Source organism: Hemibagrus wyckioides, linkage group LG05, assembly GCF_019097595.1.
Source record: "Hemibagrus wyckioides isolate EC202008001 linkage group LG05, SWU_Hwy_1.0, whole genome shotgun sequence".
In the NCBI taxonomy this organism is placed as follows: Eukaryota; Metazoa; Chordata; class Actinopteri; order Siluriformes; family Bagridae; genus Hemibagrus; species Hemibagrus wyckioides.
This window is the reverse complement of record NC_080714.1, coordinates 15,676,805-15,692,242: the sequence shown is the minus strand read 5'-3', so window position 1 is coordinate 15,692,242 and position 15,438 is coordinate 15,676,805. Positions and strand designations below refer to the sequence as shown.

Genomic DNA, 15,438 nt, shown 5'->3' with positions numbered 1-15,438 from the left:
TCACCCATAAACACATGTTGTTATTGCAGGGAAGTAGGGAACTCAGCAAATATTGTTTTCTTTCTTTCTTCTTCTTCTTCTTCTTCTACTATGACTCATTTGAAGTGTTTTTAATGAAGTATTATCACTGTAAAGGGGAATTTTGCACTTAAATACTTCATGAGCTCATTGGTCTCTATGGGAAAGCAATAGGTCACTGGTTGGATAGTGCAACAGTAAGCTTTAAATAACTTGAAGTGATGTTATTCATGAGTGTTTGAGCAGAACTCAAGCTCTGAACTTCACACATCAATCTACAGTAATAGAGTACCTTAATTTTAGAACTCATTCTAGTTGGACAACTGAACAAGTGTTACTATTCATTTCAATTCGTTTTATTTAAAATGTGTCTCTGCAGGGTCTTGCATTTGAGTTTTTATCCCCAATGGTTCACTAAATTCATTCTATGAGGTTTGGGATCTCAGATTATTTTGAATAAAGCAGTATAGGAAACCACTTAACTTTTTAACTGCAACATATTTCTCACAAATAGGAAAAGTCTCACTATAATAATTCACTTTTAATCCATTTTGTGCTGAAGACTGCTGTAATGAAGCTCTTCCTACAATGAGCAACTTGGACATATCCATACTAAGCACTTCCTGTATATGCCTATGTATATATCTCCCTTTATAGAGAAGATTTGTAAACAGCTTTGTGGTGTTCACCATGACAATTTACAGTCCTTTAAAACTTTCTAAATGATGTTAGACTAAATGCTGACTCTAGCAATATGAAAGTGTTAGTTATAGATAGCGAGTTTTATTTGTAACACTGTTTCCTATATATAGAGAGAAATAGAAAACTATACATCTTTTAGACTGATTATAATGGTTAGGACTGCTTCCAGTGGTCCTTAACTGGTCCTGGTTAAACAGAAATTAGATGTTATTTTGTCACCATGGACAGTAAATCTGAGTGAAACTCAATGACTTACTTAAAGCCTTATGCTTTCTTGATGCCAATTCAAATGACATTATTAAAATCATAGCTAAACAGACAACACACATCTTTTTACCTCATCTGTTTAAAATGTCCACACAACTTAATTTAAGTAATAAAACCGTAGTGTGTATGCAGGATATAAGCTATCTAATTCACACACTTTCAATTCACTATTTTGACATTTCTGAGTAATAAAATAATGACAATAGTGCTGTTCATTTGATGTTTATTCTTTCCTGTGCCCATAGTTTAGAGGATAACATGACCAAGCGCCCATATGCTATGTTTACAGCTCACTTTAATTTAATTTATTTAATGGATGCCTTTAGGATGCTTCTTTGTGTATCTCTCACATTGCTCCTGAATAGTGCCTAAAAATTTCTGTATGAATCCTTGCTATATGCACTTACTTCAAATCTGAATATGGCTCCTTGAATCCAAGACTCTAAAGATCATGTCAGACATTTTGGCAAACTACTGGACTCAGATCTCAAAAGCATAAGAAGATCCATGTGTTCCATATCTAAACAGATTGTAGAGAAGCTCCTTCATGCCTTCACGTATAAGAGAGTGGATTACTGCGTTGGTCTCTTTACTGGTCTGTTTCCTCATTAAGTGGTGCGTTCAAGTCATGAGGGAAAGATTGGATTTCTGAGCACCTGAGCACCACCACAAAGAGTGTGAGAGTTAGGGGCACATCAGTTAGAAAACATGGAAGAATCAATAGATGCAACTTTCAGTAGATGATGGTAAATTTGTTAAAATTAAATCTTTACTCCGCTCAGAAGCTGATTTCAGTTATTATGTGTTTTACATATGCAGCAAGTTGTTGAAATTCAAGCAAATTATTTAACAATCATACACCTATAGGAATGAAATGGTTTGATTTGCACTGTTGCACAGGCATTTTGTTTATAGATGCTTTCCCCTCTCTAATTTTATAGCATTTATTGATACAAAAAAACGGTTGCTGTATTTTTTTTAAGTTAATTAAGAGAAGATTGAATTCAGTGCACCTGATGTTGTAATTACGACTTCCCAACTCGTATATACAAACTTCCCAGGAGGACTTAAAGAGAGTGGAGCACATCACACCTCCAATCCTCATATCCTTACAGTGACTACCAGTTAATTACTAGACTGATTATAAAGTGCTGCTACTTGCTTACAAATCATTTAATGGCCTTGGAGCAAAATACATCTCTGACCTGCTTGAAGAAAACAACCCTGAGCAGGCTGTTCAGATCATTAAGGGCCGGTCAGCTAATAGCACCTTAGACAGTATCACAGGCATCCATGGCTTGCAGACTAAAAGGTAATTGGACAATTGATACTGCTCTCTAAGTGTGAAGCACAGTGTTCTACTGCAAGCATGCATCTTGGAGGAAGCATATGCTTGCATTCGCTCTCTCAGATGAATTAGTTGAATGATTTGGCTCAGATGAAACAGAAAGGAAGCAGACAGAAGTTGGGAAATGGTGACACCTAACATTAGCTCTGTTTCCGACTGTGTTTTATGAAGAAAATATCAATCACAAATATAACTGAACAAAAATCAAAAACATTATTAGACTTTCTTGAAGTAGAAATGCTATGGTTAACAGAATTAGGATAAACTACACATTGTATTCACACAATGATAGTGTACTAAAAGAAGGACATAAAAGACTTGAAAAGGAGGTAAACAGCTGAATAAATTCCTCTTTCTCATAAATTTTGGAACAAATAGTCTTTTATATTAAACAAATTATTTAAAAAAAAAAAATTGTGAAGTCTACTGGAGAAATAATAGAGAAAAAAAAGTGTATGTGTGTTTTGGCAAATATGACAGAATATGAGATCTCTTGTATAAAAATCACCTGTTTCTAGTTTGTAGAAACGTAAAAGTAGGGTAAGTAAGCTTCTGAGAATGTTTGTACCAGCATTTTACTTCCTCCTGTCCACTAACCATTCATTAAAACATGGTAACAATGGTATGTTCAAATGTACAGCGGTGGCACAGATAGCATCCCGCTCATTTCTGCATCCCAGCACCTGCTTCTACATTACACACAGCAGCCGAGGATGCACTCCATCGGGGGGAACTAATGCTGGAATACATTTGTGTGAATGGCAATTATTTATTTATTTTGGCAAATCATCAACTAGTGATGGACAATAACACATACGAGAAACATAATCATAATCACTTACAAAACAGTTGAGTTGAATGAAAAAAACAACTTGTCTTATTTTTGTATTATCTTATTTATATTTTACTTTTATGTTAAAAAATAGAACATCAAAACAAGAACAAAAAACTATTAAATTATTATTATTATTATTATTATTATTATTATTATTATTATTATTATTTACTATTTTAAACATTACATAGAAATTCAAATGCTTAATATTAAATAAAAAATTAATTATTTTCAAAAGCACTCTTTTCCAATATTGCTACTATATTTTCAGATTGCACATTCCTATCAGCTAAATACAGGCATGTGGATTCGGTGCCTAGCTAATAATATGCTGAGAGAAAACTAGCCAGACCTGAATAATATATTATATGTGTGATAAGAAGACACTGTGACTCATAGCCAAAATTTTTACCAAAGACTGGCTGGCAATTATTGTTATTATAAATGAAAGACAATGGCTCTTTAATATATCATGCAGTTACTGCAGTTAACCATCTAAGCATCTTGTCATACTTTGGTGTTAGGTTACTTCATCTATAACATCAGACATTAGTTGATTAGGTTTTCCAGTAAGCTTGCTCATGTATGAATTGTTCACCCCGCCTTCTTCCAATCCCGCAACTGGTAGCTTTTCTGTTCTGAGAATTCTCTGATGTGCATTCATTTGGTTTGGTCAATTACACTAGAAAGAGTCATCATTTGGGAACAATTACTCACTGTTTCCTGTGCCCATTCCCAGGTACACACTCTGAATTTTGTCAGACCGACATTTCATAATATTTTCAGCAAGCATATCACCAAAAGCAGAAAAAAAGGTTAGAGAAGGAGTGAGACATGAACCAGACATAGCATCTCTTTTTTCTTGTACTAACTTCAAAGCAGGGATATGAAGAATTCAGACAACTAAATCTTTAACAAACTCAAGGGACTCACTCAAATCTGTGCTGGAGGCAATATAGAAGAACTGAAATCTCAATATACAGCTAGCTCTTACTCATCCTCCAATCCCACACTCGAGCACACCAAACTTCTTTTCAACGTATGTACGAGAGGTGAGAGTATTGGTGAGAGTCTGCATTCCTCGGGATCCAGTGAGAAAATGACCATGTAATTCACATCCAAATCTCATCAGCTAATTACAGAACAAAAAAAAGCATGCTGTGGAAAATATTAAAAGTAGCTCTTACCAGGACAGTAACAACACGTAGCACCACCCCACGCATGTTGTTCTCCAGTTTCCGGTCTGACAAGGTTCCGTTTAGCCCATGGACAGGGTCCCAGGTTGCCAGCTTAAAAAATAAATCAAATAAAGATAAAAGAAAAACAAGAAAATACATCATTATTTAAATCTCATAAGAACAGAGAATTTAAAACAGGTCCAAAAACAGAACACAGATCATGTTTTTGTAATCTCTACACAGTGCATTACACAAACCTAGAACTAAACATAGAAAGATAAATAAACCATAAAAAGGTTTTCTTTCTTTTATTCTTACTTTTTATTTATTTTTTAGTTATGCAACACTGTAATGTACTCAAACACTTCATCAGATCTGACTGATTACTATCTGGGAATGCAAGTATCAGCTATCAAAATAATATTATTATATTTCATCTAATACACTTATGGAGCATGTATTACTGTATTATACTGTATTGTACAGTATTACTGTAATACTGAAATAAGTCTTAATAAAATACCAATGTCTCTGTTATTTAATCCCAATAGAAAGTAAAAGCAAAAGGAAATATACATAATATGTGTACTCACAATGCAAAATTTAAAAGAAATGCTGATACAGTCCTCTTTTTTTCTCTTTTAATTTGATTTTCCCTTGCAATGGCTGCTATATGACACTTAACAATAAGAGTACATGTATAATTCTGCACTAATACCCAAATTAATTCTTATTTAAATATGAAATAATGATGATGCATGTACTAATCAAGAGCTAACCTTAACTACGACGCGAGTCTTATGAACTCATGCATGAATAACGATCAGCTTGATGTTAGCACATGTTTGTTAGTTAATATATTAATTAATATGTAAGGGTAAACTTAATCAAACATGCGCTATAATGATGAATAAAAATTAAATCCACATCATTTCAAATTGTTTATGTAATTTGTCATATGCAGAAACATCATTGCCTGGTGCTGGATAACTTTTATAATTTACACCGATCCTCCTTACTGAACCTAGAAACAGACACTAATAATAAACATCAATAATTTCATCTCAACCAGTTTTGTGTCATTCTCTATAAATTTCTCATTAAATTCCACTGCAGTACTAATACATGCTCCTTTACCCACAAGGGTGAAATGATTACAGTAACATTTATTCATGTAGCCGAAGCTATTAACTATTACTATTTAAAACCAGCTCTTTTTCTCTTGCTCATGTTTTGGGCCACTGTCTCTCAAAATATCTGCACACATTTATATTCTTTCTTATAGAGCACATTATCAATGTTTACAGAGCAAGTTGTTGTTTAACCTGAAATGTTAATTAATACAATAACAAACAAACTGTACATGTACTTAAAGTGGTTAATATTTTGCATGAATTCATAATAGTTGCATCCTAGTAAAGGTTAACTTTTCATTAGCTCATAATTAGTACATGCCTTCACTTATCAGTAGTTCATATTAAGAAGTGTTAATTCAGCTATTTTTTTATTGCAAGATTTATCTTGGTTTATTTTTTTTTTACATCATAAAAACCTGCACTTTTATCAGGAGTGTGTATACACTGAAATTCATCAATAGAACTTTAAAGCAGGAAATATCCTTATAAACGTAACACTAGTTTTAATACTGAACAATATTTTTTGCTCCTTTTTCCTTAGTTTGCAAACAGACTCTTGTTCTTCTTCTTTTTCATTCTCTTTTCTTTTTTCTGATCAGAAAGCTACCATTAAAAATGATGTCCACTTTTTCCGTGTCTCGCTTATCTGTGACCCGTTTTTCTTTGCGCTGCAAGGTCGTGTTCACTGATGATGTCACTGTCATTTCACACTTAAGATATACTTAAGTTCTAAAATGAAAACTAGTTCTAATGGGAAAAATAGTTCTTTAGGGTAAATACTTTTTTTGTCAGATTTCAAACATAAGACTAAAATCTGAATATTTTAATGTGTTCATTTGTGCACAGACTTTATGTTATTACACTTATTCACACTAAAGGGCATCAGCAGTTCACCTGCTGGCAACTTTTTGGGAGTGGGGAGGAAACTGAAAAACCCAGATGAAAGTCACACTGATACATGAACAGCAAGCAAACTCCAAATGGATAGTAATCTTAGCTCAGGATCAAAACAGGGAAAATATTTTACTTGGCTAAACTTGTTTAAATTGCTGTTTGACAGTTTAGGTTTTTTCTACACAAAAATATGCACTCCCACATTTAATTTCCCTATATTTAGGGAGTGAATGGCATCCAAATTGAACTGGTTTGATACTTCTGAAGTTAATGAGTCAGAACAGATTTAGCTATGGGCTGTTGCATGCAATTTTATCTACTGACCTTTCCATATGGATAGTTCTTAATGGTTATTGTCAAATATTGCTGCATATAATGGTATGACAATAAATCATAATGATCAGCTTTCTGCCCCTGTGCTCCAGACACACAGTAGTCCAGCCAAGATGGTCAAAAGCTTTCTGACACTGGGCAGAAACCAGAGGTAGATGGATAGATAGCACTAAACTACAGAAACAGTATACTATACTATTTTCAAAATCCTTACTAGAACCAAGGTTACATAAGAAAGTGGGATATTAGTCGCTAAACATCACAACACAGCAAAACTGTATAATGCTCAATTAGACAAACATTCATATCTACTAATGTCCAACAAGACTACTTACACATCCATAAGTGTTCATTAACATTTCAAACATACAAACAGGTGTATTGGGATGAACCAAATAAAGTTACTAATCCAGAACACCAAATGCATTTAAAATCATACTTTCTACTTTCGGAATGTGTTAGGGACTATAATTTAATTGTAAGTTTAGAGAAAAAGAGCTAGTCTTTGTTATAAATCTTTGCTATAAACTTGCCTACTGACAAAATCTACCAATGATGCCATTTTTAATTAGCAAGCATAAAATCTTACATGTTAACCATGTATCAAATAATCGTGTTAATAGTTTATTTAGTTTATCAATTAACAAAATGGAAAGTTAAAAAACAGAATAGAAATTCAAATCAAGTCAATATTTCAGGTGACCCCCTTTGCCTGCAAAACAGCATTGATTCTTCTATCAACCCTTGTACACAGTTTTTGAAGGAACTCAGCAGCAAGGTTGTTCCTAACATCTTGGAGAGCTATCCACAGATCTTCTGTGTATGTAGGCTGCTTCAAATCCTTCTGTCTCTTCATGTAATCCTAGACAGACTCGATGATGTTGAGATCAGGGCTCTGTGGAAGCCAAACATCACCTCCTGGATTGCTTGTTCTCCTATACGCTGAAGATAGTTCTTAATAATATTGGCTGTAGCTTGAACAGCACATCTTGAAACCAGAGTCTGCTTTGAAATCTTTGCCTGGGAGAGACCTTGCTGATGCAGTAGAACTATCTTGTGTCTTGTTGCTGTGCTCAGTCTTACCATGGTGAGGCACAACCTCATGTTAGTAGCAAAGCTGGCTGTTCAGACTGGCTGTTCCTCACCTAGATTTCAGCTCCTACACAACTGTCCCCGTTTCAGTTAATGACTGGGTTTCAACCTACATATGAAACTGATTATCATTAGCACCTGCTCAGTATAGTTGGTTAATCATACACTTGACTCTGATCCTACAAAATCCCTGACTTTGTACAAGTGTAAGAACTGATGTTGGTTTAAAGCCAAAGGGCAAAAGGTAGTGTCACCAAATATAGATTTGATGTAGATTTTTCTTCTGTTTGCTCACTTTGCATTTTGTAAATTGATTAAAATCAAACAATTAAAATATATATGTTTGAAAGCATTCTTACTTTACAGCATTTCTTTACTCCTGCCTAAAACCTTTGCACAGTACTGTGTATATAAGACCTTTATGTATTGGTAATGTCAGACAAACAATAAATAAGAAGGAGATATGGAGATAAATGTCCAACCAATTTCACACTGTACTATAAAATAGACTTCATTTTAAAACTAGAATTAATTTCCTGGTTAGACAATTGCACTTTTTGACCATATTATAATACCGTATAATAGTTCTAAAGGGAAATGATTTGTAATTACACTCTGCAGTGTCACCCAGTTGAGGATAGATTCCTTTTTGAGTCTTATTCCTCTCAAGGTTTCTTCCTCATGTCATCTCAGTGAGTTTTTCCTTAGCACTGCCTCTTCTGTCTTGATCATTAGGAATAAATTTAAATATAAAAATTATAACTTATATCCTGAATTTATAGATTTCTGTAAAGCAGCTTTGCGACAAGGTCCAACAGTTGTTAAAAGCGCTATACAAATAAAATGTAATTCAGTTGAATTAATATGGCCTGTTAAGTAAAATGAGTTTAAAACCCCTGATTTAAACATTTAAGACCTTGAACATGCTCTTAAAGACTGACTCTAATAATTAATCTTCCAATAGTAGCTCAAAAGCTCCAGCCCCGCTACTAGGAAAAATCTGTTTCCATAAGAAATTTCTAGAATAGGTGCAGCTTACAAAACTGCCTGGCATATTATGGCTCTACTCCTATAAATTACAGCATGTGGCAACAGCCGTACAGATCGTTCACCTGCATAACAATCAGTGAGAAAGAACATTTCAGCATGAAAACGTCTCGTTTAAACACAAGGATAAATCACTGGCTAGTTGAACGAAGCAAGTGTGTGCTGTGCAACCAATCGATTTGCCACCATGCTCTGCTTTCCTCACAGTCAGATAAGGTAAAAAAACAAAAAAACAAAACAAAAACAAAATCAGTAGATTTTGCTTGCATAATAAAAGAAAAGGTATAAAAAACACGAGTAAAACAATACAGCCTAAGTGTGTTTTTTATTTCAAACATCAAACGAGCCACTCCTCTTCTAAGGATTACACAGAGGAGAGACGAATGATTTCCCTGCTCACAGCCAACATGAAGAAATGTCTACTCTTCCCATCTGCTTTCAGAACTCATCATAAAATACAGAGCTCCTTTCATGACAGAGAATAAACTGAGGCGTGTAGTGAAGGAGATGATGACAGCCACACATGTGCAGCCACACAGCCCCCACACACATTTCTGTAAAATGAACAAAACAGACCTTAAGTCGACATAATAACTAATTTCATTTATGTTTCAAAAAGCTCTTCCAGAATGTGGAAATAATGCATTTAAATGACTCATCTAAAAACACTCTGCTATTGTCAGCAGAATGACAAACAATATACAACACATCTCAGTGTTACTCCACATACTATCACTGCATGTCATTAGAGGGATCATCGAGCATTTCCCTACATAGATTTGCATAATACATTGTCATGGATTACACAGTGAGGGCAAAAAAGCATTTCCAGCAATGCCTGTGAGCACTGGGCCTTAATGCGTGTGCTTTAACACATGTAAAGGTACTGAATGGAACATGGCCACAAATGGAACATGGTCTGAAAGTAGCATTTTCACCTGTTATTACAGGATGACCCTCTTTGTGCTGCGAATGTGGTGTGTGGGTGTATGTGTGCGTGTGGGTGTGTGTGGATGAGAAGAGAGAGAGAAAGAGAGAGAGAGAGAGAGAGAGAGAGAGGGAAAGAGACGGAAAGAGAGAGAGAGGGAGTGTTTGTGTGTCAGATAGAGAATGTATGTGCTTGTGTTTTTGTTTCAGAGAGGGAGACAGTGTGTTTGTGAGTGTGTGTGTGTGTGTGTGTGTGTGTGTGTGTGTGTGTGTGAGAGAGAGAGAGAGAGAGAGAGAGAGAGAGAGAGAGAGAGTGTGTATGTATGTGTGCGTGTGTGTGTGCGTGTGTGCGTGTGTGTATGAAGCGAGAGAGAGAGAGAGAGAAAGAGAAGACAGCTACAACACAAGAACATTTAAAACTTTATAGTATAAAGCAAACCAATCCTTTCCCATTATCACCAACTAAGTGTGCAATTAAATTTAATTCATTTTTTTTTGCAGGGGTGTTAAAAAGAGAGTTTTTATTTTTGGTATTTGACAGCTCATTCCCAAGAGACTCGTTCATTTGAGCATGCTTAAAAATCTGCTGTGCTTTAAAGTGGGTTATTAATTCTTAGTCATATCATGAATTTCAAGTCTTGGCTCAGGATTCACAAAATCCTCTACCAAAACGTGTCCAAACTAGTTAATTTTCTTCTGCAAGGGTTGACAAAGTAAACGACCTGCAGAAAATGATTGCAGAAACTCACATGTCTAAAGAATAAAGAAAAATTGTTTGCAATACATTTCATAAACCCATATAATCGATATAGAGCTGTTTGCCAGTGGACCTTTGAAGAGACGCAGCACAAGTCCACACATCAGGACCTGTGTGTGGAAAAACTAGGGACAAATCAGATCTTAACAAATGTGGCAGGAAAATCTAGGAGGCACACTGGCCCAGAGACTTAAACACTTCAATGTGAATTGAAAAGATGATGCTATGCTCTATAAGACTCCTTTATCCTGAGCAGTCAAGCGGAATATTCTCATTTTTAGCAATACCTCTCAACAAATGCAACAGCTACAGTATGCTAGGCACATCAGACTCATGGTGATGAGAAGATACATTTACTATTCAAATTAGTTTTTCTGGCTGAATTTCAAACCCAGTGCTGGTTGTTGTCATCTACTAACCGGAGAGATAAACTACCTCATCCTAAGCAACGTTCCCGAGAGCTCTCAGGAGTGAATAGAAGGAAAGAGAGTAAGGAAGAGAGAGAGAGAAGTGGGGGAAACAGGAAGAAAAGCAGGTAGCGCATCTCCTTATCTTCCTAGCACTCATTTCTTTTTGCCGAACATCAACAAGGGGGCCTGTCCAGACTCTGTGAGGAGAATGGCACGATTAGCATACCATAAAGCCTCTCTCTGTCCCAAGCTAATCTCCCTTTGTGTGCCATCCTATCATGAGTATTCTTGACATTTCTACATCTTATGCAAGGACTTGCTTCCCTTAATCATACTGCCACTGATAGGTGTGTGTGTGTGTCTGTGTGAACGCAAGCAGGTTGTCTAGGGACAGGGTCTCATGTGTAGGTGACGGCCAGCTCTAGTCACATCCTGGCAAATTAACAACATCTCCAGGCCTGCTGGGATATCATTAATATGCAGCATGTGAATATTAACATGACCAGCAAGACAGCACATGATCCAGCTAACCCAAAGAAGGGCAAAAGAAGAAATAAATGACCAGGCTTATGCAGCAACCTGGCCACAATCTTGCAGCCAATAATTCAAAAGTGAATCAGTCATAAGGTCACTTTGATCTCTTCCTGTAGAGGTGAAACAGGTATCCCTTATTTATATGGTACCTATCAGTGTCTAGGTTTTACCTGCAGAGATTTTCTCAAATCCACTTCTTACTGCAGAGTAGACTGAGAGACACTGTGGACCATCTTCATTCATGTGAATGTTTTCTATTCCAATTGAGCTGTCAACTTTACGTTTACATGCAGCCTAATAATCTGTTAATAATCTGACTGACAGCTCGATCAGATAAAAAAAATGAGCATGTATACACCACAAGGTCTACAGGACTAGAGTAAACCAATTAAAGCCAGTCCAAATGAAATTCCAGAGCAGTCAAGCAGGGTGAGAAATCCCTTATATAATCCATTAAACAGAAGAATAATAGCCATGTAAACCTTTCTGTTTGATTGCTTTCGCTATCTGAATCTGCATTGTGTTCTGCGCTGCGTTACGTTCAAGCTCTCAGAAATCATTTCGAACTCAACAAACAAATCAGTGTGATTAAAAAGCTAAATGTGCTATATGGCTTTTTTGTTGTTATGGCAAGGCTGGCACCGAACCTTGCTTCCCATATGCGCACACCTTTGAATTGGATTATAGAGTATAAATGGTAATAAATGATTTTCTACAGAACATCAATTTTAGGATACAGACTATAAACAGCTCAGTCTGAAGCTGTAATTGGAATGAGTTCATACATAACATTGTCTACGACTGGACATCAAGGCAGTACAGATGCATGCAATAAAATGTAATGCTGTTCAGTCTCATGTGAACACCTGTCTTCTACCCTTCTGCTAACTACCGTTAGGCTGCAAGACTCTGCGTCAGAAAAAAAAACAGTTTGTCTATGTTAATGCATGACAATCAATATTGTACCTGAGCATGCCAAATCAATGACTTGCTTCTATAAACTTTCGCAGCCTTGCTTGAGGGTGTTTCAGTCTGCTATCAAATTGCAGTCAGAGAGTGTGCTTGGTGTCACTAACGTGGTGCCTCAGGCACTCTGTAAACATAGCCTTAAAGCTCAAGCACTCCGTGGTTCTAGCCACGGTAATGACACGCTGACAAAGCAAAACGCGGTCTGCTCGGCCCGATAGCTACGGTTCGCCCAGTCGTATGACCGAGTGTTTAATTGCCATAGCAACAGCTAGCTGCTTCACTGCATGCCGCTTCGATCTTGGTCTCCCTAGAGCACCAGGTCATGAATATTTCAAGAATCCCGGCATGTGACAGCAAGGATAAGTTTCAGCTCAAGGAAAAAAAAATCACTCTACATTCAAAAGTCATAATGGAGATGAGCTAAGCACAGAAAAAAAGAAATGTGTTGTAATGGCCTGAGAGCCTGACACCCTGTGGAGTAAAGCACCGAATTACCTCTCGCTCTTGTTAGGGAACCAGGTGGTTAGGGATGGAGGGTCTGAACTTAAAATAACCATGAAGCATATAATTTCTTTAATATTGAGCAATAAATTGTTCAACTTGGCATTTTCACACAAATGTCATTTAATAAAAGATGAAGTAGCAGAAACACCTACACTTACCACTGACAAGGTTCTATAAATTAGACACACCCTCAGCCCTACCCTACTGCTGCACCCCCTTGCACTTGTACTCAGTTTTCACATGGCATGTGTTTGCATATTGAACATGATATTGAATGCGTTTATGATTAATAAAAATCTTTATCCTTGAAAAACATTCACCTATCACATATATATTTAAATCTGACTGATATTGTTTATTCAGATTTTCAGCTTCAGTTGGTTAAAATAACATATAAAACACTCCTCCCTTGTTTAAAAAACTAGTCAGAATAATTCCTCCTTTGTTAAAGAAAGAAAGAAAGAAAGAAAGAAAGAAAGAAAGAAAGAAAGAAAGAAAGAAAGAAAGAAAGAAAGAAAGAAAGAAAGAAAGAAAGAAAGAAAGAAAGAAAGAAAGAAAGAAAGAAAGAAAGGATGCTAAACAGGCAAAGCATATTAGATTTATGAGAGTCCTGACAGGATATAGCAGGAGTTCTGCCTGTAGCCTCCACGGGTCACTTTTTTTTTGGACAAGGCGAGATGTCCCATTAAACGTCTGTCACTCTGCACAGCTATTGTAACAGCAGTGTCTACAGGCTTACAATGGAACAAGGTAATTTAAGTGAAATACAGGACAGCATGTCAGTAAAAGTTTCACTGATTTTCTTTTGTTTCTCCCTCCAAGTATGCACAAGCTTCTTCTAATAGAAAAAAATGTTTTTTTGATGTTTGAATGTGTTTACTTTAAACTTACTGTATATACAGTACATGATTCATCAGCACAATATTTTACTCTGGCATGCAGCTATTCAGTGTTTACTGACTTTCGGACGCAATTTGTCAAAGCAAATATAAATATAAACTGGTAAATATTTTGAGAAAATAATTACAAAGAAGGATGTAATTGGACATTTGCTTAATTAAAACCACATATTAAATTTAAACATTCATTTGAGATAAAGACTAGGAAACAAATAATGAATCTGAACATGGTGTTTGGAAGTCAATTCGTATTCAATGTGTCATTTTAATAGATGTTATGCAGTCGTCTACAGGATGTCAGTAAAAGCAGAGGATGCAGAGCAGAGAGAAGTAATGGCTGGATAATAATAATTAAAAGATTAATCATCTTTGGAGAAGAATTAGCAGTGTGTGTTTGAGGCTATTGCAAGACATTTCAACAAAAACAACACACATAGTGTTCAGAATCTTTAAAAGACACATCCGTGGTCAAGTGTCTCTTCTTGATTGGATGGTTTCTAAAAATATAAATATCTATCAATAGTCACTTGATTTAAGATCAACATAAGTATAAAAAAATCAGTGTGCAAGCCACCTTACAAGCTAAACCTAGTTTTCTAAAGTCATCATATTTGTGTTGATGTTTCTTATACAATAAGGCCACAATGATAAAATAAGCAGTAATAAATTGTTAGAATTAATATTGATCTGAATTAACCTACAGGTGATGAAATATATTGATGTATTTATATGCACAAATTTAGGCAAATCAAAACTATTTTTTTTCTCTTTTATCAACAAAATAAATACAATTTAAACTGAGATTAAGTACATGGTGTATGTGTGTATGTGTGTGTGTGTGTGCGTGTACACCAGATGTCCCCACATGGACAGGACTACCTGACAGTTTAACCTTTGGCTGGTTCCCTCTAGGAAAAGGAAATGTTATGTATGCATTAATAATTACATCAATGGAAGATCCTCACATGAATATATGCCAAACTATCGAGTCGTTTTTAGGATTCTTTCATGAACATCAGTATGATGTCATTTTGAAGGTCAGTAATGCAACATTGAATAGTTCTATATCAAATTGTCAGTGTAATATATTATACTAGTCCCTCCTGTGAAAGTTTGATTTAGTCAGTGAGGGCTGGAGACTGATAAATGCAAGTGGGGCAGCTGTAGGGGAAAGCTGTTCCTAAATACCAGAAGCAAACACCTGCAATGTATGTGCCGCTCTGTAAATCTACTTATACCACAGCACTGTTAAATTCTCAAATCAGAAGGAGTGGATTAACATTATATAAGAGCAGCTCTGACAATTCGGCCGTTATCCAAACCACAGGTTTATATTAAAGTGCTCATTTTAATGCATCATATATTCTCTATAACAGCTTATTTCCAGGGGCATGTATAGCACTAAACATAATAATAAACTGAATAAAGATTGTTGATATTTATGAAAGAAAAATATCTAATTAATGATATGTTAAAGCTTTCTCTAAGGAGATGTTTATTTAACATTTATTAAAGAAGATTGTGTATCAGTATTTTATTCATGGAAAAAACTTTGAAATTTGCATGTTCCAGCTTCTTGGGATCAAGA

The 15,438-nt window shown here is 35.6% G+C and overlaps 1 protein-coding gene across 4 annotated transcripts in view; it reads right to left on the bottom strand.

Annotated features, from left to right (window-relative positions):
- Positions 1-15,438, bottom strand: part of grid2 (glutamate receptor, ionotropic, delta 2) — a 426,076-nt gene that overhangs the window by 94,937 nt on the left and 315,701 nt on the right. For all 4 annotated transcript variants that reach the window (XR_009204631.1, XR_009204632.1, XM_058390630.1 and 1 more), the window contains exon 9: positions 4,358-4,459. Coding sequence is in view for 2 of the 4 variants with exons in the window: in XM_058390630.1 (XP_058246613.1) it covers positions 4,358-4,459 (102 nt within the window). In the remaining 2 variants the exon portion in view is untranslated. The remainder of the gene's footprint in view (positions 1-4,357; positions 4,460-15,438) is intronic.